This window comes from Penicillium chermesinum (genome assembly GCF_028974085.1).
Source record: "Penicillium chermesinum strain IBT 19713 chromosome Unknown utg000005l:1.0-4115287.0:1.0-4118363.0, whole genome shotgun sequence".
NCBI classification, from domain to species: domain Eukaryota; kingdom Fungi; phylum Ascomycota; class Eurotiomycetes; order Eurotiales; family Aspergillaceae; genus Penicillium; species Penicillium chermesinum.
Window position 1 is genome coordinate 3,180,383 of NW_026695315.1, and position 24,164 is coordinate 3,204,546.

At 49.3% G+C, this 24,164-nt stretch overlaps 6 protein-coding genes across 6 annotated transcripts; 4 read left to right on the plus strand and 2 right to left on the minus strand.

Annotated features, from left to right (window-relative positions):
• Nucleotides 1–3,689: 3,689 nt before the first annotated feature.
• On the plus strand, nt 3,690–5,205 carry N7468_007378 (mannitol dehydrogenase family protein; the record flags this gene model as incomplete). Its single annotated transcript, XM_058476674.1, has 2 exons — nt 3,690–4,786; nt 4,809–5,205. The coding sequence occupies 2 exons, from the start codon at nt 3,690–3,692 to the stop codon at nt 5,203–5,205; spliced, it is 1,494 nt and encodes a 497-aa protein (XP_058329564.1).
• Nucleotides 5,206–6,772: 1,567 nt separating this feature from the next.
• Nucleotides 6,773–8,361, plus strand: N7468_007379 (glycoside hydrolase family 76 protein; the record flags this gene model as incomplete). Its single annotated transcript, XM_058476675.1, has 4 exons — nt 6,773–6,860; nt 6,924–7,171; nt 7,254–7,712; nt 7,783–8,361. 4 exons carry the CDS (start codon nt 6,773–6,775, stop codon nt 8,359–8,361), a joined length of 1,374 nt encoding a protein of 457 aa, XP_058329565.1.
• Nucleotides 8,362–13,863: 5,502 nt separating this feature from the next.
• Nucleotides 13,864–16,231, plus strand: N7468_007380 (uncharacterized protein; the record flags this gene model as incomplete). The annotated part of the gene is made up of 5 exons (XM_058476676.1): nt 13,864–13,993; nt 14,054–14,343; nt 14,579–15,441; nt 15,486–16,137; nt 16,193–16,231. The coding sequence occupies 5 exons, from the start codon at nt 13,864–13,866 to the stop codon at nt 16,229–16,231; spliced, it is 1,974 nt and encodes a 657-aa protein (XP_058329566.1).
• Nucleotides 16,232–17,001: 770 nt separating this feature from the next.
• N7468_007381 (uncharacterized protein) lies at nt 17,002–20,584 on the minus strand (the record flags this gene model as incomplete). Its single annotated transcript, XM_058476677.1, has 9 exons — nt 17,002–17,407; nt 17,464–18,249; nt 18,301–18,400; nt 18,454–19,900; nt 19,968–20,067; nt 20,121–20,238; nt 20,307–20,329; nt 20,382–20,397; nt 20,461–20,584. The coding sequence occupies 9 exons, from the start codon at nt 20,582–20,584 to the stop codon at nt 17,002–17,004; spliced, it is 3,120 nt and encodes a 1,039-aa protein (XP_058329567.1).
• N7468_007382 (uncharacterized protein) lies at nt 20,583–20,843 on the plus strand (the record flags this gene model as incomplete). The annotated part of the gene is made up of 1 exon (XM_058476678.1): nt 20,583–20,843. The coding sequence occupies one exon, from the start codon at nt 20,583–20,585 to the stop codon at nt 20,841–20,843; it is 261 nt and encodes an 86-aa protein (XP_058329568.1).
• Nucleotides 20,844–22,138: 1,295 nt separating this feature from the next.
• On the minus strand, nt 22,139–23,731 carry N7468_007383 (uncharacterized protein; the record flags this gene model as incomplete). The annotated part of the gene is made up of 1 exon (XM_058476679.1): nt 22,139–23,731. The coding sequence occupies one exon, from the start codon at nt 23,729–23,731 to the stop codon at nt 22,139–22,141; it is 1,593 nt and encodes a 530-aa protein (XP_058329569.1).
• Between the last annotated feature and the right edge of the window lie 433 nt (nt 23,732–24,164).

Below are 24,164 nucleotides of genomic sequence, written 5' to 3' on the forward strand. Positions count from 1 at the left end.
TGACCTTTGGATCCCATCCCTCCGCCGGCTCTTCACTCCCCACTGGAAGGCCTGTCGTGGTATGCGTTTGGAGGGCTCCATTAACAACAGCCTGGTAACAGGTTGTGCGCTCTCTCTAAACTCCGTCGATGAGCTACTCCCATCGCGAGGAACAAACTCGCCATACTCCTTCGTCGACTTCTCCAACGTGCTTAGGTTTTTCGTCAGACACCACAGTATCCCAGCAATCACATTAGACTCTCCCACGATGAAATTGTGGGGGTTTGTGACAGTGCCGGGGTCCTGTCGCGCTCTTCTAAGAATTTTTCGATTCGAAAGCCCGAGCTGTAGAAGTACCAGCTGTCGCCTCGTCCTTTGTGCGGCCTTGTTCGATAGATTGATCTTGCCTGCCACAAATTGCTCCATACAGGGTATAGGCCGTATTTTGAGCGCTAGAACACTAAAACCTGCTCATGGATCTAAAGAGGCGAGGATGCCATTCAGGGCAGGTGCCAATCGTCGTGCTGTAAATCATGGTTTCATGCACCCCATCGATCGCCCCATTAATGTCTTCCACGGCCAAAGAGACCGTTCAGGAGGTTCGGTATACCATGGCGGCGAAGTATCGAGGGCATGGATTTTGCTATTGTTAGTACTTACCAAATCGTTATCCGAACGAGATTTGTGAAATGACATCGAATGCATAACATTGTAACCAGTGCTAAGGTCCAATGTACTCTTAGCTTATGGGAACTCATACGCCGGAGGAATAAGTCAAGGTATTGGCCTACTGACTGCTCTTAATTCGCAAGTGGACTAATAGATAATAGTCTCATGAATGTTTGTTTCGTCGCTCTGAATGATGTCGGATTCGAATTTCATGCTGGAGTGCAAGGTGCATCAATCTGATGTAGAAGAGGCGTAGGTTACTGTTCTCCATCTTTACTGACCATGTTTCTTGATGTCTTCCTCTTGTTCAAATATTTGCATGCTCCCAGCCATCATACCATGCAGAATTTTTTACTTGTACCCTGGTCCATAGACGAGCTAGGTGGCCGAGGGATCGCAGATCCTATAATGGTTTCCCTCAAATGGTGGGGACTCCACCTCTTGGGGCAACCCCACCCTCCCCACTGTGGCGCTCCCTCTTTTTATCCATCAACTGAAGTTATATGCGTGTGTTCTAAACCATGATATAGGGCCGCGATTTTGAGGCACTCTCTGCTAGCGATACAACCCGAATGGTCGCCGGTCGGGTTTTACTAGTTTTGAGTTCAGAGGCAAACTAGATATATGTTGCGAGTGCGAGACCTAGTCAATCAACTTTACAGTATAGATCAGCCTTGGAGCTCATGGGGAGATACAGCCCTTTGGCAACTCTGGAATTGACGTGGATCCTCAAATACTAGTACCCGAATACTCAAAGGGTAATGGGGTATTCTCTGAGGTATTTCCTGGCAGTTCATGAGGGTATGTGCGGACATTGTGTGTTTTCCAACCAGGGACAACTGCCATTGAATGATGGTCATGTCGTAATGCTCAAAATCCTCGAGGAAACAGCTTAGACAAACCTTGGAAGTCGCTTAAAGAATGGCGTTCCATTTTTGCGTGGGACCATCTTTCAAGAGATATATAATAAAAAAGGAAACGATGCCCCCGGCCGCGATCTTGTGTTGGAGTGGCTGGACTGACAACCACCGTAGCTACGCTTGTTGCTCAATAAAAGTTACATGTGCTGCAGGTCGCCTGCATAAAGCGAGGTACCTTAGTCGGGATGGGAGGGGTCGCATTGAGCGAATCAGAAACACACACATTGTAACTCGCGGGGTTTCCCCCAATGCACCTGGAGACGGGATCGCATGTCTTGGTGGCCTCTCAAGCTGTGTGTGCTCGGTTGACCGCAAGAAGATATCCGAATGTGGCTGAACGAGTTGAGCTAGCCAAGTGGGTGGCTGTAATTGGTTGCATGGATGAAGTAGCAGATGACTCTTCACTACTCATGGGAGGTTCTTGCGGATTGTCCAGGCGCACGCGTGTCTATTTTGCGGGCCTCCCGAAGTGGCGATAACGGGAAGGCCCCAAGTCTAGAAGCACCGTAGCATTGGCCACTAGGAAAAATCAATCTTCCGGGGTAAGATTTGGGAAACTCATGATAGAGCTAATCTCAGGATCTAGACTTCGTATCTGCCATTTGCCACGGTAAACGCCTTCGCCACCCTTTAGGATATTGAGTAGTAGCTTGAGCTACGATGGTTACTGGTATGCTAGTAGTGAACCAGTGTGTGTACAGAACCTAGAAAGGCTTTTATTGAAAAAGGCCAACTGTAGTCATCTTTCCCCTCCACCTTCGTGTTGAGGGTTGCGCACCGCGGAGATGGGAAACGAACGACTCGGAAAGCCTCCCGCAAGAATGTTGGATATACGGGTTTGAGCCATGAATGGGCGAATATCTGCACACATTGCTAGGTGTTTTTGAGATGGGATGAACTAACCACCACCCAAGTTCCACTATGAAAGGCTTGACACACGGCGACTAGAATAATTGAATAAGAGGATAGGGTCTGCGCAAGACATTGGCGTCTGAAATTTGACCAAGGCGAGACGAGCAGTTTCATACTAGATTATTGATGAGCTTGAGAATGGCTGGAAAGTTGTATCGAGGGGCGGGCTAGAACACGAAACCCCTTGGGAGAAAACAGCATTCTAGTCATGTGGCCTCTCCCAGGGGCAAGTGCCTACTCGGATTCGCTAAAAGGGGATCTTTGCGATAGCCCCGTGACCATTGAAACTATTTTGAGATTTTACATATCACTCAATTATAGGGGCGCTTCAGGGGTATTCGCCTCAATTGCATGGAGGTCAACTGACTGCGCAGGTCGGAAGGACCAGATAGAGTCTAGCAGATGGCAAAGGGGGGAAAGTTCAATGGCGAGAAGTCATGGGATGCCCCGCACGGGCCCGTATCGAATTCGCCGGGCCGAATGCACCAAAGGGCAGTTGCGTTCGGGCCAAACGCGGTGGGCGTTGTACTCCGGGGTATTTGGGGCCTGCACCGGCTGGACCAGCTCTTTACCAGACTGTACATATGTATGCGTACGCAGTTACACGGGGCACTCTCCATATTCATCTTCAAATCCGTTGCGTAACCCCCCCTCCAGGCTTCCCCCGCGCCTTCTGGGAAGAAGCAAAGAATTGCGGTGAATGTCACCCGCGCGAGCCGAAACAAAAACGCCATTAAGCCCCAGTCGAACTAGACCGAAGGCGACGAAGATAGACTAAGAAAGGGGCAGCTAAAACAGTCTCGCCGCCAGGTTCTGCAGGCAACAAGATCTCCGGCTTACCGTATTGGGAAAACTCGACTGATAATCGGCTATTTTGAATGATCGTCCGAGATTATGGGTCAGGTGCGATACAGATTTTTTTTTTGGCTGAATTCACCACTGCTGATGAACCCCGTTCAGCCCCATAATAAATCCTTGAGTATGGGGCTCGCTCCATATGCTCCATTTTTCCCAGCGGGTTCCCAGCGGATTTGCCTGATCCGGTACACCGTGTAGAGGTGGCGTGGAGCTGCTCGCAGTAATAATACTTTTTTTTTTTTTTTTTCAGAAGGCGGTTCGATTGTCGATGTTTTTGCTTATTAGACCCCCTCCTCCCCCTCGAGACCGTTTTGCTCCTCGCATTCCTGTCAATTCGTTTTGCTTGTAGCCATGGCTCTCAAGCTCAACACCCAGAACCTCAACTCCATCCTCAATGCCGCGAAGGCGGCGGGGGTTACTGTCAACATCCCCAATTACCCCCGCGGCAATGCTGTGAAGGAGGGAATCGTCCACATTGGTGTCGGTGGCTTCCACCGAGCCCATTTGGCCTTCTACATTGACCGTCTCATGCGACACCACAACATGAAGGACTATGCCATCTGCGGTGTCGGCCTGACTCCCTTCGATAACGTCATGCGCGATGCATTGGACTCGCAGGACGGGCTCTACACTGCCATCGAGCGCTCCCCAACTGGCAGCATTGCCCACATTCTCGGTGGCATTAACTCATACCTCTTCGCCCCCGATAACCGCGAGGCTGTGATCGCCAAGATGGCACACCCCGACACCAAGATTGTGTCTCTGACCATCACCGAGAGCGGCTACTACTATAACGAAAACACCCACCAACTCCAGACCGAGAACCCCGACATCCAGGCCGATCTTGCCGGTGACAAGGACCCTAAGACCACCTTCGGTTTCCTCTACCACGCTATGGCCCGCCGCCACCAGGCTGGTCTGAACCCCTTCACTGTTATGTCTTGCGACAACATGCAAGGAAACGGTTCTATCACCCGCAACATGCTCGTCTCGTTCGCCCGCCTCCGGAACCCTCCCCTCGCTGACTGGATCGACGCAAAGGGCCAATTCCCTAACGCTATGGTTGACCGTATCACTCCGTCGACCTCCGAGGAGGACAAGGCTGGACTCGCAAAGGAATTTGGAATCGAAGACTCATGGCCCATTGTCACCGAACCCTTTACCCAGTGGGTCATCGAAGACCACTTCGTCGACAATGCCCGCCCCGAATTTGAGAAGGTCGGAGTCCAGATTGTCAAGGATGTTAAGAACGTTGAGGAATTTGAGAAGCACAAGCTCCGCCTGCTGAACGGCAGCCACGCCATTATCGCCTACGGTGGCTGGTTAGCTGGCTACAAGTACGTGCACGAGGTCATCGCCAACCCGCTCTTCCGTGAATTTGTCTGGAACATGATGCAAGAGGAGGTGAAGCCCACTCTCCCGACCATCCCCGGCCACGATGTCGACCAGTACTGCAAGACCCTTATCGAGCGTTTCTCTAACCCCCCCTATCCGCGACACTCTGCCCCGTATCTGTGGTGGCGGTACCGGCAAGATCCCCCAGTTCATCATGCCCACCATTGCTGAAGAGATCTGGGTGACTGGACCTTTCCGCCGTCTGTGTTTCACTGCTGCTACCTGGTTTCACTACATCAAGGGTGTTGATGACTTGGGCAACAAGTTCGAGGTTCAGGACCCTATGCTCGAGGAGATCCAGGCCAAGGCTATCGCTGGTGGTACCGATCCCCGCGAGCTCCTGAGCATCAAGAGCTTGTTTGGTGACGATCTACGAAACGACGAGCGTTTTGTATCCACCATGACTGAGGCCCTTGAGGATATTGCCCGCGACGGTGTCCTCAAGTCCTTGCCTAAGTGGATCAAGGGCTAAACGCCCTGAGTTTGGGTTTGATTTATTGTTTGGGAGCGAGGATGGTTTTTTTTTGGAGTAAGTCTTGAGACTTATCACAGTCGAAAAGCATTTCATGATAGAGATTTTTAGACCATAATATGACCAATTGGGCACACAAATCCTATGGATGTTCGATAACATTTAACAAAATAAAATGAAACAAACTAAATAACCAGCCTCGAAGATATGCTTTGGCGGCTCCTCCCAGGAACAAGTCCATTTTGTTCCGATAGTGATTGGGCGCGATCTGTTAAGATTGTGAGCATACGTATAGGGTGGAAAGGGCTTATGTTTGTGAATCGACCGTTGATTCTGCAGCTGAGACCACCTAAAGGCTATATCTCCACTGTCGGGCTTCTTTCACCGTTTAAAAGTCCTGCATCTGGAGCTTCTATTCATGACATTCATCAGCCTCTGAGCAGTCCGAAAAGACATGCTGAAAAAGCCAAAGGAAATGTCCCATGTGCTGTTCCGCATGATGTCGTCGACAGGCCATGTAGTATCAAAGTCACATGATTTCTAGCCTACGAAAATTGTTGCGAAATGACGTAGCGGCGGATACTACCTAACACGATCAAGAGCTTGAGAGCGGAAAAGCCTCCAATGGATTCGTAGTCCCGATCACACGGCTAAGCGCACATTCTTGCCCAAGGCCTTGTGTATCTTATAACCCCATGTTTCACTCCCGCTGTCGATAGTATCACCGGGCACCCGAATGCCTTCTGATTGCCAATCTGATCCAGTCTGACCCGGACGATTTCTGTTTCTGTGGGGTTATCCACCACCCAGGGCTCGGGTTCCTTGGCCAAGGAAACTTGGCCTTGCTTGGCCTTGCCAAGTTTCTAGTTTCCTTCGCAGAAGTGACATCTCAATCCGATGTGACGATTTATGGAACGGGTCAATCTACGTGGATCAGACCCGAGGGAGGCAAAAGGGGAGGCAAACGCCGAAGGGAGGCTGTGTAAAATCTGGTACCCTTGACTCCTTCCGAAGAAGCCGCCCCTGCCCCTATACGAACGGCGGGGCTTTTGATAGAAAAGAAGACAGTCTGCAGGGGACGAAAGGAATGATCCGTAGGCTGACGATCTTTTTGATTCGAAAAATGTGTGATTAAGCGGGGCTCCACGTCTCGAGCGGTAGATCTCAGGCGGCATGGCTTCTCGCACTGAACTTGAATCATCTAGCTGCAGGTAGAGACCGGCAAAAGAATACTGCGTATAAGAATAGCCTGTCAGGGGAGCTAAATTTGTCTCTTCTTGTCTCATCCAGTCGAGCTACGGGCGTTTGATAGGCCGAACCAGTCAGATCGCGACTCCACTTTTTCAATAGGGTCCCATAAGTTTCCACCTCGGAAGGGTCTGGGCTAGCGCTGACCAGGGCACCTGAGCTGGCTCCTCCCCCCTCCAGATTTTGAACTTTGTCTGCACCATCGTTTCCCCCTACATCTCTACGCCAGACGCACCCAGCTTAGATCTCGTCTCGCTTCGATCCTTGTCCTCACCGTTCTTCTGTGGCCTCCCGGGGCGAAATCCCCACCCCCTCGAAAATGCGGATCGACCGGATAGTTGCGGTCTTGCTGCAAATGCTGATGGCCCAGCATGTCTCGGCGATTGCCTTCAACACACAAGATCAGAGTGAGGCTCGTCAAGGATCCTTTTCGATGCAGTAGCTGACTGACTTTTTTCCCGCGCCAACAGACCTGATCAAGGAAGCCGCGAGCACCACGGCATACTCCATGATGAGATACTACCACGGAAACGAGACTGGAGGATGGCCGGGCGCGTTCACCTTCAGTTGGTGGGAGGGCGCTGCACTATGCAACGCGCTCCTGAACTACTGGCATTTCACCGGAGATGACACCTACAATGACGAACTGAGCATTGCCTTGCAGTGGCAAGGAGGCTCAAACGGAGACTACTTGCCCCAGAATTTCAGCCAGTACGCTGTGAGTATAAAACCTCTGCATCGACCAACCTAAGTCCCCGAATCTGAATCATCGCGCTTACATGATTCTTCTTCCCCCCCAGGGAAACGACGATCAAGTGCAATGGGCATCTGCGGCGATGACCGCTGCCGAGTACAAGCTCCCCGATCGCCCGTCGGGGTTCTCCTGGCTCGCCCTCGCACAGGGCGTTTACAACAACCAAAAGAACAACCCGTCGGGTTGGGACCCGAGCACGTGTGGTGGTGGTATCCGCTGGCAAAAACAGCCTTTCCAGTCCGGGTACACCTTGCGGAACGCGATTTCCAACGGCGGATTCTTCCAGCTTGCTGCACGTCTGGCGCTCTATACCGGCGATGCGTCTTACACCGACTGGGCTATTAAATCTTATAATTGGTCTGAATCGCACGGGTTGGTCAACAACGTAACCTGGAAGGTCAATGATAGTACCGATGGAGCTAATGGCTGCACGACGCGGGACTACACCGACTGGACATACAACTACGGTGTCTTCATTAATGGCTGTGCTTACATGTATGAGTTTGTACGTCAACCTACTCGCGCTGTTTGTTTCTCTCCCTTGCAGCCGGAGCTAACTACCGATCTACCTATAGACAAAAGACCAAATATGGCTCGACAGACTGAACGGTTTACTCAATAAGTCCTGGGAACTTTTCTTCACGGCCAGAACCAACTACGCCGCCTCCGACGCCGTCTGCGAGATCAAAGACAACTGCGACCGAAACGGCATGCTTTTCAAGGGTCTCATGGTGATGTGGCTCGCGAACGTTGCGCTTCTGGTCCCCTCCACCTACTCTACCATCTTGTCCAAGCTGCAGTCCTCCGCCTCGGGCGCTGCCTCGACCTGTACCGGGCTCGGCAACAACACTTGCGGCGTGCGCTGGTATGGCGGAGAATGGGACGGTAAAATTGGTATGGAGGAGGACATCAGTGCCACGAACGTGTTCAGCGTGGCCATGCTGCCCTTCGTCAATAAGGATACCGCGAAGCCTGTCTCGTCCTCGACCGGAGGTGACAGCAAGAGTGACCCAAATGCTGGCCAGGGTCAAGATACCGGCAACGTGGTGCTCGCTCCTATTACGACGGGAGATAAGGCCGGCGCCGGTATCCTAACTGTGGTGTTTGTTGGGGCCGTGATTGGAGCTATTGTCTTCATGTTCACAGGTGCCTAAACTATGAAGGAGGAGACTATTTCTTGTTATTTTCACTACGAATTTATGAATGTACTTATTAAGGAGATGGGCTACGCTGTGACTTATTAGTACAATCCAGCCCCGAATTTCGTTATTTAGGAGTTTTGGTTGTCTTCAGATGTTCGAAGACATTGATGAGCCTCAGAGCTCTGCTAATTGAGAACATTCTCGCCTTCAATTAACACAATGAAACATCTGTTTAAAAATTACCACTGGTTCAAAAAATGATCATCTTGATTCACGATCCTATACATGTAGGTGGCCACATAATACAATCATTAAAGGTTACTAGCTGGAGCCTGATACAGTAGACTCTTCCCTTCCCAAGCTACACCACCCGGTCAAAAGTCTGTGTGCACTCGGCCCCATTACCATCACCCTAATAACCACCCACATTTTCATTCTTTCTCCTACACCTCCCCCATGGCATCGATCGCTATCAATCTGGAATTATATTCTAGCAAGATATCAACAAAGATCTATATAACGAAAGATATGCAAGTTTGGTTTAAAGAGCACGGGATGTATGTTGAAGATTGGCTAGTATACTCGCCTGGTCTTAATCCTATTAAACTAGTCTGGAAACGACTAAAATATTAAATTTTTGTATATATTTTAAGATATTATATAGATAGAAAGATCTGGAGAGGACTGGGCTTACTTTAAAGAGTATATTAATATTATATAGGATATGTTAGACTAGACGAAGATTGATATGTTAATATTGAGTATAGACCTCGCCATGGAACTTCCACGGGTAGGGATTTTGGTTCCAGTTCCGTGGGACGGGTAGGCAAGTCCCTACCCATTACCCATCCCCGTCTACCCAGTGTAGACCATGGGGTACCCGCGGGTTACCCACGAATTACCCAAAAATGCATAATTACCCCTTTTTGGACATGCCAAGCTGTATAAAATCGCTTACTCACCCAAGTAAATTACAGTTTTTAACAGCTGTTCTGGTTAGCCTCTAGTTTATGAAGCGATACAACCACATTGACTACGTAAATTAAGTATTGAAGTTGAAAAGCGTTATTAGTAGCTCTGGTAATAGTGGTTTGTATCTATATTTAATAGATTAAACCTTATGGTAGATGGTTGTAGGTAGTATTGTGGATTATATATTGTCAACTGTTGAAAATATATATTTACACTACAAGGGAGTAAGTGTATCTTCCTGACAACACAATCATACCCCTTTTATATACTCTTATATCAGTGAAACTGATTAGCTGTTCGACAAATCGAATTATATACGTTATTTCCATTTAAATATGAGCTTTGCTTTAACAAAATTGTATATATTAAGTGTACAACAGCCTTGAACAGTGGTATCTATCTTGAAAACAATGGCACTTGAATATGAAAAAAGGGGTTAAAGTGAGATGGGTAGCCCGTGGGTAACCCGTGGGTTACCCGCGGGTTACCCACGGGCTACCCATCTACCCACGAATAACCCATGAGTTCAACCAATTAGAATATATATCATAGATATAGTGGGTCATTTATTCGCAAGTTATCAAAAAAAGGGGGCTAAAGTCTCTAAGTCTATCAGTCGCAAAATTTACTATAGTAAGTACTTACTTCGTTATGTGATTAGGGGTAACTAGCCTGGTCTTGTTTCCCTTGCCATAATGTCTCAATTCTCCCAGTTCTCTGATGTGTATGCATCATCTTTATATAATACTGACAATCCAGATAACCTTCAGGTTATTCAACCCGACGACCTTACCTCTAACCCTTCGTTTAACCAACAAACATCACAATCAATCGCCAATTCGGATTTCATTTATCCATCCCGTGTGGCCCCTATACCTCCCTCCCTTGAACGTATCTGTCCTGACCGAACTTCGGCATACCTTGTTTATTCCAACATGACAAAAGACGATTTTGTGAATTGGTGGCTTCAGACAGACTTTGGACAAAAAAAGCCGATACGGTGGGATGCTCGACAGCAATCTGATGTGTGGAAGCACTTTGACCAGGTAGCAAAAGCGAGCGACGGAATGCCCAAGGTTATGTGTAAACGATGCAAGAAGGTGCTCGATCATCCACAACAACATGGGAATGGGACCACAGCGATGATCAAGCATTTGAAAGGGATTGGGTGTCGTGGCACAAATGGGCATAATATCAAACAATTTTTCCACGAGGTAATTTTATCTTATATTATGATATCTTTTTACTAATATCTTTCTAATATAGGCTACACCAGCTTCAGATAGTCTCAGTTTTACTCAAGAGGCTTGGGAAGCAAGTTTACTTCGTTTCATTACTGATTCCCGGCTACCATTCCAAATCCTCGAACACCCCGACTTTCATCAGTTGATTTACATGGCCTCCCGTGCCCCAATGCGTCCACAAATCCCATCTGCGAAAACAGTTCGACGTCGACTTCAAGGCACGATCACTGAGTACCAGAATACTATCCTCCAAAAGCTACCTAAAGATGGTAAGCTATCAATTGCCCTTGATTGCTGGACATCTCCATTCCAGCAAGCATTTATGGCAGTAACTGGTTATTTTCTTGATGAAGATTGGAACTATCGGGAGATACTGCTTGGCTTTGAACCACTTCATGGAACACACTCGGGTGTCAATCTAAGTGCTGTCCTTCTTGAACTTCTTCAAAAACACCAGATCACAGACAGAGTGCTTGCAATTACTACTGATAATGCATCAAATAATAGCACTATGATGTCGAGTATCCAGGATTCTATCCAGTCTCTTGAGATTAGCGATCATACTACGATCATCAAGGTTCCCTGTCTAGCCCACGTCATTCAACTTAGTCTGAAGCAGCTTCTTGGGCAAATGAAGGCAAATCCAAAGAACGATATAGCTGAAATGCAGTGGTCTGAAACCCAAGATCAATTGATCCGCTCAAGGCAACAAAAACGAGAGATTGTTGACACACTGAATAAGGTAAGTTTATCTCTTCAGATATAAAAACTATCAACTTATTTAATTATATATAGATACGAGGCTTAGCTGTTTTTATCAATGCTAGCCCTCAACGTCTCGAGCTGTTTTCTAAGCTTCAAACAACCTCAATACCTCTTGTGCCAATTCAAGATGTTCGAACACGCTGGAACTCGACCTTTCTTATGCTCCGACGTGCCAAGCGATTACAGTCTGTCTTTGACGAGTTCTGTACTAAATATGGACATTCGCATTTGAAGCTTGATCAAGAGCAATGGCGTCAGATCGACTACCTCCTTTATATCACTCAACCTTTCTTCCAATTCACGAATGCGCTTTCGAAAACAAAGGATGTTACCATACATCTGATCTTTGGTATCTATAATAAGCTTTTTGATCATCTTGAGAAGTCGATCAACCAGCTTAGATACAAAAAGGTACCTTGGAAGAAGATGATGCTAAATGCGCTTTATGTGGCGAAGACAAAGCTTTCCCAATATTATAGCAAGACAGATGGCGTTCCTGGAGACCTCTTTGCTATTGGAACAATGCTTGCACCGCAGAATAAGCTCCAGTTTTTTTCTAGGAAAAGATTGGGGCGATGAGTGGCGTGATCGATATCGCCAAAGCTTTGTGGATTACTTTGAGTCTTATAAGCAACGTCTGTTACAGAACCAGACATTACTAGAGTCTCATATATCCACAACACAGACCTCGGAGTTTGATCTTGAACGGATGCTTAGAGAGTCTGAATCTCAGCAAACAAGCTTAACTGAGCGGGATGAGCTTTCAAGATATCTTGAATCTGGTCAGTATTATCTTGGTTTATTGTGTGTTTTATTAATAAATATTAGGTACTATCACTGGAGTAACCATTCGAGCGTTCTGGAAAGACCATCAACATGAATTTCCTGCTCTCGCAAGCCTTGCACGGGATATTCTTACAATTCCTGCTACAGGTGCAGGGGTTGAGCGTCTCTTTAACTCTGCTCGGGACATCTGTCATTACCGTCGAGGCTCTCTAAGATCTGAAACTATCCAGGAGCTCATGATGTATAGGTTCGCAACAAAATTTGAGCTTGAAGATGACAACCTTACTCTTAAGAAGGAGTATCTTACAAGTGGGGAGATTGAGACAGAGAGAGAAGAGAAAAGTCCTCAGTCACTACAGGATATTGATCCTATCAGTGATAATGAAGAGGAGGATATAGAGGTCATACAAGAGCCAGATACTACCCAGGGCCCTTCTCATGAAGCTTTATCTGACGATGAAGCTACAAATCCTCTCCCAGAGACTCAACAACGGATTTCAGGTAGAAGTCGGAAGCGGAGACGGGATGATGATCAGTTTATTGAGTATTAGCTATAGAATCAAATTGACCTTGTTTTAACCTCTTTAATACTGAGAAATCTCTTGAATCTTGACTGGTAGTTGTATATGAAATACTCAAAATTACAGCTCGAATATGCATAAAATATACAAGTCACGGGGTCCCACCTGTTTGTATTGTTTGACTACCCGCGGGTACCCAGAAAATACCCATGGGTATTAACCAGCTTCCCACTACCCGCACGCGGGTAGGCAAACCCTACCCATTACCCGCCAAGAAATGGGTAATGGGTACCCCGTTTGGGTAGACCCGCGGGTCGTGGCGAGGTCTAATTGAGTATAGGAAGAAGGATGGATAGATTGTATACAAACCAAGATTATTATATGAAATATTAAGCAAGATAACTCTGTATATGAACCTGATTATTCAGTATTTTGAATTTTATCATGATCCCATAAGGGTTGGTGGTGTAGGATATGTAACCATGAATATACATCAGTATTTGATGGGGTAAGTAAAGCGGTATGCACACAGACTTTTGCCCCCCATTGTATGGTACAGCTGCTCGCTTGAAGAAGACTCAAATGCGCCACAACACGCTCAATGAACAGAGAAGCGAAAACGAATAACATTCCAAATGCACCAATCGGTTTTCACCGTTCAGTCCCGTCAAGTTCTACCGATGGACGCTGATGCTCCTTCGGATCAGCCCCGTGAAGAGGACTCGACCCTAACTCATAAGTCAGTGAAGATTGCAGCTCAACCGGGTGCGACACAACCGACAAATGAATAAGCGGTAATACGGTGGTAATGGCACCGATCCTTTCATTGGTCAATTGAGCTCCGATGACTCACCAATAAAGTCACCTGATCTCATTGACTGCCGCCTTGGCCACCGCCTTGAAGGATCCCTGCACGTCACTTTTTTTTGTTCGGTTCATTCACTACGACTTGGCATTTCACTACGACTGGCACCTCGCTGCCGAATCTATTAAAGGCTGAGAGGTCCCTTTCTACTGTATCTCCAGTCTTCATTGCGCTTCTTTCCTTCCATAATTTCCTCGATCGTTCCACTCGCATGAGCCTTCCCCCCCATCGTTTGAACCAAAGGCGCGCAGCGGGCAGTCCCCAAACAAGGCCCTGTTCGGTTTTCTGCCCACTCACTCTTTTCTTCGCATTCCTACCTCTACCCCCAAATCAATCAGTCCGACGTTTGGTTTGTCCCACCATGACTTCGAGGTCGCGAGCCCGTCCTGCTGCTGGCGGTGGTGGCCATGACGGCGGTATTCGCAAACGCGGTGGTGCGGCCCGCACTGATCGTGACGGTGATATGGACATGGATGGAAATGGCCGTGCAGGTAAACGAGCCCGCCCTGGTCCGGGTTCTGGTTCTGGTTCAGGATCTGGCCCAGGTCCAGCGCGCTCAAATCGCGCAGGAAATTCGCGCCCCACGAGCAATCGCCAGCAGGGACGAAATAAAAAAGCGGATGTCATCCAGCGCGCTCTCGGTGACGCCCGAGGATCTTCTCAGGCTAGCGTCCGTTCTGGTAAAGGCGCTCCCGCTTCCAACCTCGTGGATGTTGCTATCACCGGATGGCAGAAATCGAAGTCATCGGCTGCTCGCGACCGCACCGTCGACGATCTGCGCAGCTTTCTCGAACGACGCGTCTCCTCCCAAACCAAAGGCCCCAATATCAAAATTCACAAGGTATGTTTTCAACATTCGAGAAGGCCGTCACCGCCTGTGAAACATCGACGCCACCCGATATGTGGCCACCGCCCCTTGCCCTAGCCTCATCCCCGCCTCGTTTCCTTTTGGGGGGGGAGTCAAATTGGTATCTCTTGGGATTTGGGTGCCTTTGTCTATTTTTACCAACCCCAGACTGGTGGCGCCGATGTTTTCAAGGTCTTTGTTGCACCTTGCTAACATAACATCTCACTAGTCGCGTGTCGAAGGGGATGCTTTCATTGTGTCTCTTCGCCCGGATCTTGTTGAGCGCATTCGTAAGCTCAATGGGAGTCTTTTTGCGGGAAACTATATTACGGTTGAGGAACTCAATACTACCGACACAGCTCTTGACGCCGAGCTTTCCAACAATGGTACATCTGCTGAGACTATGGATACCAAGTCCAAGTTGGCTACCATTCTGAGCAAGCGCTACTATCCGGACACCAAGCTTCTGGATATGTCGAAGCTCAGCTCCGATCCCGACCTGCAGGCTCTGGGAGTCTTCAATTCCACCTCCACCCAGTCCAAGTTCTTCCCAGCCTTGATGAAGGTATGGGATATGCAGTTCACCACTGCAAGCGAGAAACACGCAGCGGTGGAAAGTGTCAGCCTCGCATCCAACCAACTTACCAACATCGCAGCCGTCACTAGCTTGGCGCAGACTATTCCGAACCTGAAGAATTTGGATCTGTCCAACAATAACTTAGCGGACTACAAGTCTGTGACGGGATGGCGCTGGAAGTTCCGGAACCTTCAGTTCTTGGACATGAACGGCAACCCCCTGTCTTCCGATCCCAATTTCAAAGATACTCTCCTGAAGTGGTATCCCAACCTCCAGTATTTGAATAATGTGCAAGTACGAACTCCCGAAGAGGTCGCGGCGCAGAAGAAAGCCCCGATTCCCAACCAGCCGCCGATCTTCGAAGACCAGGGCAGCATCGGCGAGCACTTTATTCGTGCTTTCTTCCCCAGCTACGACAATGACCGCAACGAACTTATTGATGGTGTTTATGACTCCAACTCCACTTTCTCTCTCAACGTCAACACGCGTGCCCCCGATTCTCCGACGGTGAAAATGTGGGCTGGGAGCCCTACCTTAAGTCCAGCCGCAACCTCGATAGGATCACACAACTCCCGGCACGCATGTCGCGTACCTTCAAGGGCGTCGAAAAGATCCGCCAACTCTGGAACGACCTCCCCCAAACCCGCCATCCGGATCTCAACACACAGGCAGACGAGTACCTCATTGAATGCCACCCAATTCATAATTTGCCTGACCCAACCGGCCAGAACGCCCACGGGGTAAGTGGCCTGCAGATCATGGTCCACGGCAAGTTCGAAGAGAGTGTCAACGGCAAGATTGAGCTCCGCAGCTTTGACCGTACCTTTGTTCTTGGCCCCGGAAGCGGCGCGGGCGGTATTCGCGTCGTTAACGATCTCCTTTGCCTTCGCGCCTACGGTGGACACGAGGCCTGGAGCCCCGAAAATGAGTCCATCCCACAGGCCCTTCAACCCCCGGTCGGAGCTATTGCCCCTGCAGCAGCCCCTGTCACAGCTCCTATCGCCGCTCCAGCAGTCCCCGCTGCCAGCACCACTCTCCCGGAGGGATATGGTGTCGCCACCCCTGGTAAACCAGAGACCCAAGTTCAGCAGGAGCAGATGGTAATCCAGATGAGCAACAAGTCTCGAATGACCCTCCAGTTCTCAGAAATGGCCCTCTCTAGCAACGCTTGGAACCTTGAGGCCGCCTGGAACAACTTTGAACAACTCAAGGTAAGCAAAAGCCAACACTGGCAGACATGAAACATAAATCTAATATAAATTGCAGGCTCAGGGCACTCTTCCTGCCGATGCCTTTCTCCCTTGAGTGTAACTCTTAAAGCCCACCCCCTCGAACGTGCGAATACCCAAACAGCAAGCGTCAAAAATCAAAAAATCAAAAATCAGAACCAAAAAAAAAGAGTGAGGGAGAAGTGAAGGGAAGAAGTTAATTGATCAGCCCGCTACGGCTTACTTTTTGTGTTTTCTTTTCTTGACGAACCACGTCTGGTGGCACACGAGGCTTCGGGATTTCAGCGCGCGATATCTGCTATTCTTATGGAAGATCTCTGCTAGCTCATGAGGCTTCGGGATTTCAAAAACGCAATATCTGTTTTGTTTAGCTTGCATGACTCGGGCGAATGGGAGGCGGGTTTTTGCTTTTATCTTTGTACTTTAGTTAAGTGCCGAAACGATGGCCAAGGATTGAATGGAAATACGAACCAAAATTTCCGAATTTCTTCCCCTCGTATCCGGCTCGTCTCGTAGTGCGAATGTTCGAATACATGCGAGAGACACGCCCAAGATAGACGCAGCTGAAGTTGGAGGAATTCACGGGGCTACAAGGGGAAGACCAGTGATGGTGGGAAAGAAATTGAATATGCAATGCAATCTTTGTATTCTTAGTGGAAATGCTACCAAAACCTAGTATGTGACATCTAGAACATTAGTGTATCCCGTATCATCGTAGCATAGGAAAGTCGACCGAAGGTAAAAAGGAAAGAAATCGCGTGATTCCACCTCACATGAAGCTTATTATGAAGCGCATTGAAATATGGAAGTCTCAGGTACTTGTAGACGGGTTGCAGTAGAGTCGGCCTAGTGCCCGTTCTCTTGATCGGCGTGGGTCTCGAGCTCATCCTCGTATGCAGCAATGGAAGCCGAGCTGCGGACGCGCTGAAGTTGGCTCTCGACGTAGTTGTTAATGCGTTCTTCGTCGGTACCATTGTTCGCAAGCGCAGCAGAGCTTCCACGACGACTAATTGGAGTAGTCAATTCATCGTCATCCCCGTTCGTAGATGCGGCCGCAGATGCAACCTCGCCAGGGGTGAAAGCCGAGGTGAAGTCACTTCTATTGCCTATAGATCTGGTCGTAGAAGAGCGGCGGAGGATCGGTGCTCTGGAGCCCCGGCGGGATCGTCCACTGCGAGAGAAGACCTCGTCAAAGTAGTGAGAGGCGGCGGCGAAGGGGGAACGAGGGGTCTGAGGGAGACGGCAGTTGATTCTAAGGGGACACTGTTAGTAAAATGCTCTAAGTATGGGGAGGAGTGTTTGACTTACCCTGTATCGTGGATGATCTTCGCAATCAGTCCAGTCCAGCCACACTGGTGGGAAGTACCAAGACCACGGCCGGTGTCACCATCGAAGAACTCATTGAACCAAAGGTAGTCCTTCCAGTGCTCGTCAAAGTCCAGCAGGTCGGAGCCGCCGTTGATGGCTCGGCGTCCATCATCAGTCCGTGCAAATAGATGCTGCATGCGATGCTGCAGCTCCTCGGCAACGTGCCCCAGGTGCATGTAGTCTCCCGAGCCCGTCGGACATTCGACCTTGAATGAATCTCCGTAGAACATGTAGTACCGAAGCACAGACTCAACTAGCAGGAAATTGACACAAAGCCAGATCGGTCCTCTCCAGTTGCTGTTGCCACCAAACAGGGCACTGTCCGAATCTCCAGGGACATATTTGACCTTGAAGGTCTGGCCATTTACATCCATGGAATACGGGTTCTCTTCATGGTATTTGGACATGGATCGAATGCCGTGCTCGGAGAGGAATTCGGTTTCGTCGAGCATACGCTTCAGGATTTTCTCTAAGCGGTCCCTGCTCACAAGTGACAGGAGCAAGCGGTCACCTTCACCACGGGTTTTGATACTGGCGATGTTCCGCTCAGCTACATCAGCCTTATTCTCAACGAACCATTCAAGTCGTCGCTTGAACGAGGGGAATTTGTTGATGATTTCGGGCTCAAGAGTGAGCACAGCGTACAGCGGGATCAATCCAACCAATGAGCGGATTGGCAGTTGCTGTGTCCACGGACCACCGTAGGAGATCGCATCGTAATAGAAGCTGGAGGTTGAGTTAGTGACAGCCCGCAGATAGATGGTCCACGAAACTTACTGGTCATCCTCGTTCCATAGAGATTTGATGTTATCCTCCCCAGACCGATAGGTCATAGCGTCGCTAATGAGGATGAAATGTTCGAAGAACTTGGATGCAACTGGAATCGTAGTTAGCATATATAGTCAGGGCAAATTAGATATGCGAACTTACTGTCTTCATAAGTTCTTCGGTGCTTCGCAAGCTCGAGTGAGATGTTCAACATGCACAGACAGTAGAAGGCCATCCAGCCAGTGCTATCCGCCTGTTCCAGCACTCCTCCGGTGGGCAGGGGCTCGGATCGATTGAACAATCCGATGTTGTCCAGGCCGAGAAACCCGCCTTCGAAGACGTTCTTTCCATCGGAATCCTTGCGATTGACCCACCACGTGAAGTTGAGGAGCAGCTTTTGGAAAACCCGCTCAAGGAAATCCAGATCCTGCCGACCGTACATCTTGCGCTCGATCTTGAAGGTCCGGAAAACCGCCCATGCATGCACAGGGGGGTTCACATCACCGAAGTTCCACTCGTAAGCAGGAAGCTGACCATTGGGATGCATGTACCATTCGCGGGTCATCAGATCCAGTTGCTTCTTGGCGAAGTCCGGATCAATCATCGCCAATGGGATACAGTGGAATGCAGTGTCCCACGCGGCAAAGAACGGGTACTCCCAGGAATCCGGCATGGAAAGGATATCATCAATGTATAGATGGCGCCACTGTTCATTCCGGATGCCTTTTCTTCCCGGTGGAGGAGGGATTTCGCCGGGGTCACCATTGCTCCACTGATCCCAGATGAAATTGTAGTATTGCTTGCACCACATCATTCCTGAGAACGCCTGTCGTTGAATGTTGCGCAAATCCTCGCTCATGGGAAGAGGGCTGATGTGGTTGTAAAAATCATCGGCCTCTGCTCGACGATTCTCGATAACATCGTCGAGGACCTCTTCATCGACAAAGTCTTCCTTCTTTCGCGAGAAACGGAAACGAACGACGGCACACTCTCCGGGAGGAACACCCTCGCCTTCATTGAAAGCATACCAGGCCGCAAACTTGGTACCTTCGTTATCCGGGTTGATGGCGCCCTTCTCTTTGTCAACAATATGGCGATGGAAAGCATCTTTCACGTATGGAGCGGGGTTCTCAGTGCCCCAAAGCTTCATGTTGTTGGTGTCATTGTCGGTGAAGAGCATTTGGGGTTGGATATCGTCCTCTCCAGCACCCACGGGCGGCGAAGGCGCAAAAGAGACATAGCGCTCGCCTAGTTTATGGTGGGTGGACTTGGCCGTCCGCGGGCTCTCTTGTTTGATTGAAGGCTTCTCGCCCGGTTTCTCCAAGCCGAAGCCCCAGGTGTTGCGGAACCAGACATGAGGAATAATGTGAAGATGAGCAGGCTCCGGGCCACGATTGTATGCAATGACGCGGAAGCTCAGCTCCTCTTCGTCGTCGCTGTCCTTGGCAGTCTCAATGAAGATGTCCCAGTACTTACTGTCATCGAAAATGCCGGTGTCGAGAAGCTGGTACTCGCGCTCCAACCGCGATCGCCGGGCGTTTTCGTCAATGAGGTCCTGGTAAGGGAACTTGCTCTGGGGGTACTTGTACAGAAACTTCATGTACGAATGCTAGAAAGGCAAAGTAAGCTTCGAGTCGTTGGGGGGTCGGACTGAGATCGGCGGTCGGTCGACTTACCGTCGGAGTGTTGTCGACGTGGAAGTGCGCTTCTTTGATACTCTCACCATGATTACCTTGAGGGTTAGAGAGACCGAAGAGACGCTCTTTCAGGAAATCACTGTGACGAGAAATTAGCCTCTTCTTCGGTTTGTGCTTCCCCGCCTGACATACTCCTTGCCGTTCCAGAACGCAAAGGCAATGTTCTGAATTCCATGAGAGTCAGAGACGCCTGCGATACCATCCTCGCCCCATCGGAAGGCGCGCGACCGTGCATGATCGTGCGAGAAGTCTGTCCAACATATTAGCGAACTACACACAGCCTCGTTTTTTTGTCTTCTGCTCCAAGTGTATTCTTACAGCTCCAGGCATCGCCGTTTTCACTATCGAGGGGTCAGCTTAAGATCCATTTCGGGGCTGGAGGTGGAGACTCACGAATAATCCTCACGCACTGTAGACCAGATCGAGACGGTTAGCCAGATTCCACCAGGTCGCCGCAGCTACAGAAACGCACCTGTTGCCCATTGTCTCTCAGCGACGTAGGGACCCCATCGCTTCCAATAGCGAGTGCGCTCACGATCTTCCTTCAAACGTTTCTCCTCCTCAGTCAGGTACTCATGCTTGTCGATCAGCACCATGGTGGAGAAGGCGGGGGAGGGGATCGGCTGCAGAACAGAAGGCACCCGAAGCACCAAGAAGCAGAACAAGAAGGCTGTTCCAGGTGAAGAAAAAGAGAAGGGGAAGAACGTCTGGGGCAGCGGGGAGAGGGAGAGGGGCAGCTTTACGTCTCCGCAGAGTCTCGACCTTTTCGATGGTGACAGCTTCCGCCCAAAGCCAGAAAACGCGCAGAGAACCCGCAGAAAAGAACCCAAGGACCCCGAAAATAAACCTGAATGACGGCACCGAGTGGAGCCTTCCGTTCGGCCTACCTGTTGCTGCCAGCTGCGCTGCTCCTGATTGGGCCATCCCCATCTCGCCTGCTTATCGCGGACGCAAGCAGGGAAAGCAAGGAAGAGGCGCTCCGAGAAAAAACTCAATTCGCTGCTACGGGCACTTGAGAGGATATCTTCAGTCGCGTCATGGTTCGGAGGAATCTAGTCTCTTAGTCTTTCAAGCACATTAAAATTGCTCTCATTATCTCCGGTGGTGCATGAGGCCCAGAGGCCGATGAGGCACATGCGGGGACAAAGCGCTAATCAGCTCTAGTTCAACTAGTCCCGCCGATCTGGTACAACCGTGCAAGATTCTCATGTGTTGTGCTCATCCTTCGATTATCTCTGCAATAGATTTACCGGTTTGTCTCAGCCAGGAATGTACACCATGAGCAGTTGGTAAGCAAATATGCCTTCGACTGATAGGCTGTAAAATGTATTTCAAAGTCTGGTAATAATACATCATGCTGGGACAGCTTCCACTTAGTCCACTCCACAAGAATCCGGTCCCATACACCGAGTCATTGAATATATCTTCGGTGACCCCCACTGAGACACTCCGTCATGGTATCCACTGGGAACGTCACGGATTCCAGCTAGACGGTGCACTATATAAGGCGTGCCTGGGCATATCCGCACACAAAGTACGGATATGGTGGTCTTTTGGCTCAGATGGCGGTTACCCCAGGAATGCAGTAAATATATATTTGTCCATATATATACACACAATACTGCTTTAGATACCTTCCAATTATTTTCGGCATACACTATATAATGAACAGTGTTCAAGTCGAGTAAAAATAGGCCAAAGAGGGTTAAATGTAGATGATATAGATCTTTTGACGCGGTTGTATGAAGTTGTACGCATTTCGGGTGGTTCACCTTGGCATTTGTTATATATAGGATACACAAATCACGGCAGGAAACGCGCAAAAACAGCAAACTCTTGTTCAGCTCCTGACCATCCAAGAAAAAAAAAGAAGGGCCGTTCCATAAATCACTACTCCCCGGGAAGCCAAACACCTGTGAAGCAAAAACCCCGCAACCACAAAAGCCTGTAAAAATACAATTGGCTTGGTAGAGACAGTTGGCCTTTACAGGGCCGCTGGTATATCATTGTCAGCAGCGAGTACGCGCTGGTCTGATGTTGCAAAAGTCAAAATCCTCTCCTTTAATCTGGGCTTGAGCAGCCGCTCCATACTCCAGACTCGTTCGCCCGGGTGGAAAGGCTCGGGCGCGGCTGGCAAGCCTTCGCTCTCGCTACTTGGTATCCAAGAAATCGCAAGATCGAGGGGGGTTACTCTCCAGTGCTGGAATCTGACTGTCGACGGCTTGCCTGGTAGTCATCTTTTCATCGCCTTCCTTTTGACAGGGAACGTGTTTCAGCATGCACCATAGACAATTGCCGATGTTGACAAGATGAGAATCCAGTGAATCGAAAACCTGCGCAATGACGAGGTTAGATTGCAGATCCAACAGGCCTTTGATCACGCGATAATACAGAGCTGTTGTAATCCAGATGGGATTGAAGAGCTTGAGGCCGTTGAGTTTATGTTGTTCCGCTTTGCTGTAAGTATCATATACATCTTTCCGGCGAAGAGCTTCAAATAGCTCGGTAGAGAATCCCTCAGATATCTCCGCCATGTATTGACAACAAGAGACCGTGATGAGAAACAAAACAGCCTGGGTATGCTGTAAAGAGCAAGGGTCGACATATACTCGACATGTTGCGAGGCTCTGGATGACCTGAAAGAGCTTGGCCATCTTTATGGCTTCTTGGAAAAGCGACAGAGAATAGTTATGTTCGAGCTCTGATAGCGCCGGAGAATGGATGTACTGTCTGATGGCGCTAGAAAATTGGTCGACAACCTGTCGAATCCTTAGTTCAGACGGGTTGTGGTAAGGCCTGGGTCCTTCAAAAGCCCAGATGTTGTCGCCCAACGACGCACCCTGAGGGCGGAAGTGAACCTTGACTGCACCAATCCCACTCTTGTGAAATGCGTCGATCATTAAACCATGCAAGATCTCATATGCCTCGCGTGTTGGAGGTCCACCTGTCAAATGGACTCCTGTGCGGCGGGATTCCTCGGGAGGTATGTACAGACGGACCTGTGCTGGGTTTCGAACGCACGTTCGACGACTTGAGGAACATTGGGAACAGATATCCTCAGGGCCACATCTTTTCTTGCTTCGGTAGCACCATAGACAGGCGCCGCCAAACTCCTTGAGCTTTGCGATGCTTCTCTTCTGTCGATCAATTTCGAGTCGGGAACGTTTCTGTCTTTCGGGAGGACTGGGCTTTTCCGACGGTTTTTCAAGGATGAAAGTCAAGTCCATGTAGTTTCTTTTTGAACCAGGATGCTCGATTTGCTCGGACGAAGAAGGCTCTTCGCCCTGAATAGCCCTTCTCATGCTGTTTATAGTTTCCGGGAAATCCCAATAGTATGGTGAACAAGCCCTGCGTTCTGGATGCTCAGTCGATGCGATCAGGTTTGTCGTGGTCGGGGTCTCGATGGAGGGAAGGCAAAACCGAGAGATGGTGGCTAGATCATACTGCTGCGATTCTAAATACTGTTCTGGTGAAAGACGCGGTAGTTCCTCCGGGTACTCGATCCAGCCGTCAAGTGAGTGGATAGTGTATTGATTTTTGCAGCCGAGGGCAAGATGACTGTAGCTCGCGGAAGTAGCGACCTCGAAGGAGGGGCGATCATACTCGGTGGTGAACGAAGTTTCCCCAGATGGGAGTTGGAATGCATTATCGAAGGCGTTTTGGCTGCTGAGGCTGGCTCTAGATCTCTTTGAGGTTGGAGAAACCAGAGCAGCCGTCGAATGAGTGTGTCTGAAAGAAATCATGCTCTGACGAGATGTGCTCCAGGGCACACCTTCAACGAACTGAAGCCAGGTGGCGGTAGAACGAGAGTAGTAATATGATGATATGGGATACCTTGGCGACGAAGAGAGCGATGGGAGGGACAGAAATTGAATTCAAACTTCAGAGCTTTCCCTGAATTTGGAGGGGAAAGGGGCAGGAGCCAGCAGGAACTCTGGCGCTCAGTCGGGCATTCCTCGATTAGGAAATGTATGGTTCTCAATATAGATATCTCGAAGAGATAAAACCGGAAAAGTATGCTTTTCATAGTCCAGAACCAGAGATGCATGTGTTTTTACCAGCTACAACACCACATTCCCAATTCCCAGCACAAGTTCATGAGATTCGCCTTTTCTGCCATATCTGTGCTGTAGAAGGAAGTCATTGCAGAGTAGCTGAGGTAGAAGGCAAGCACTA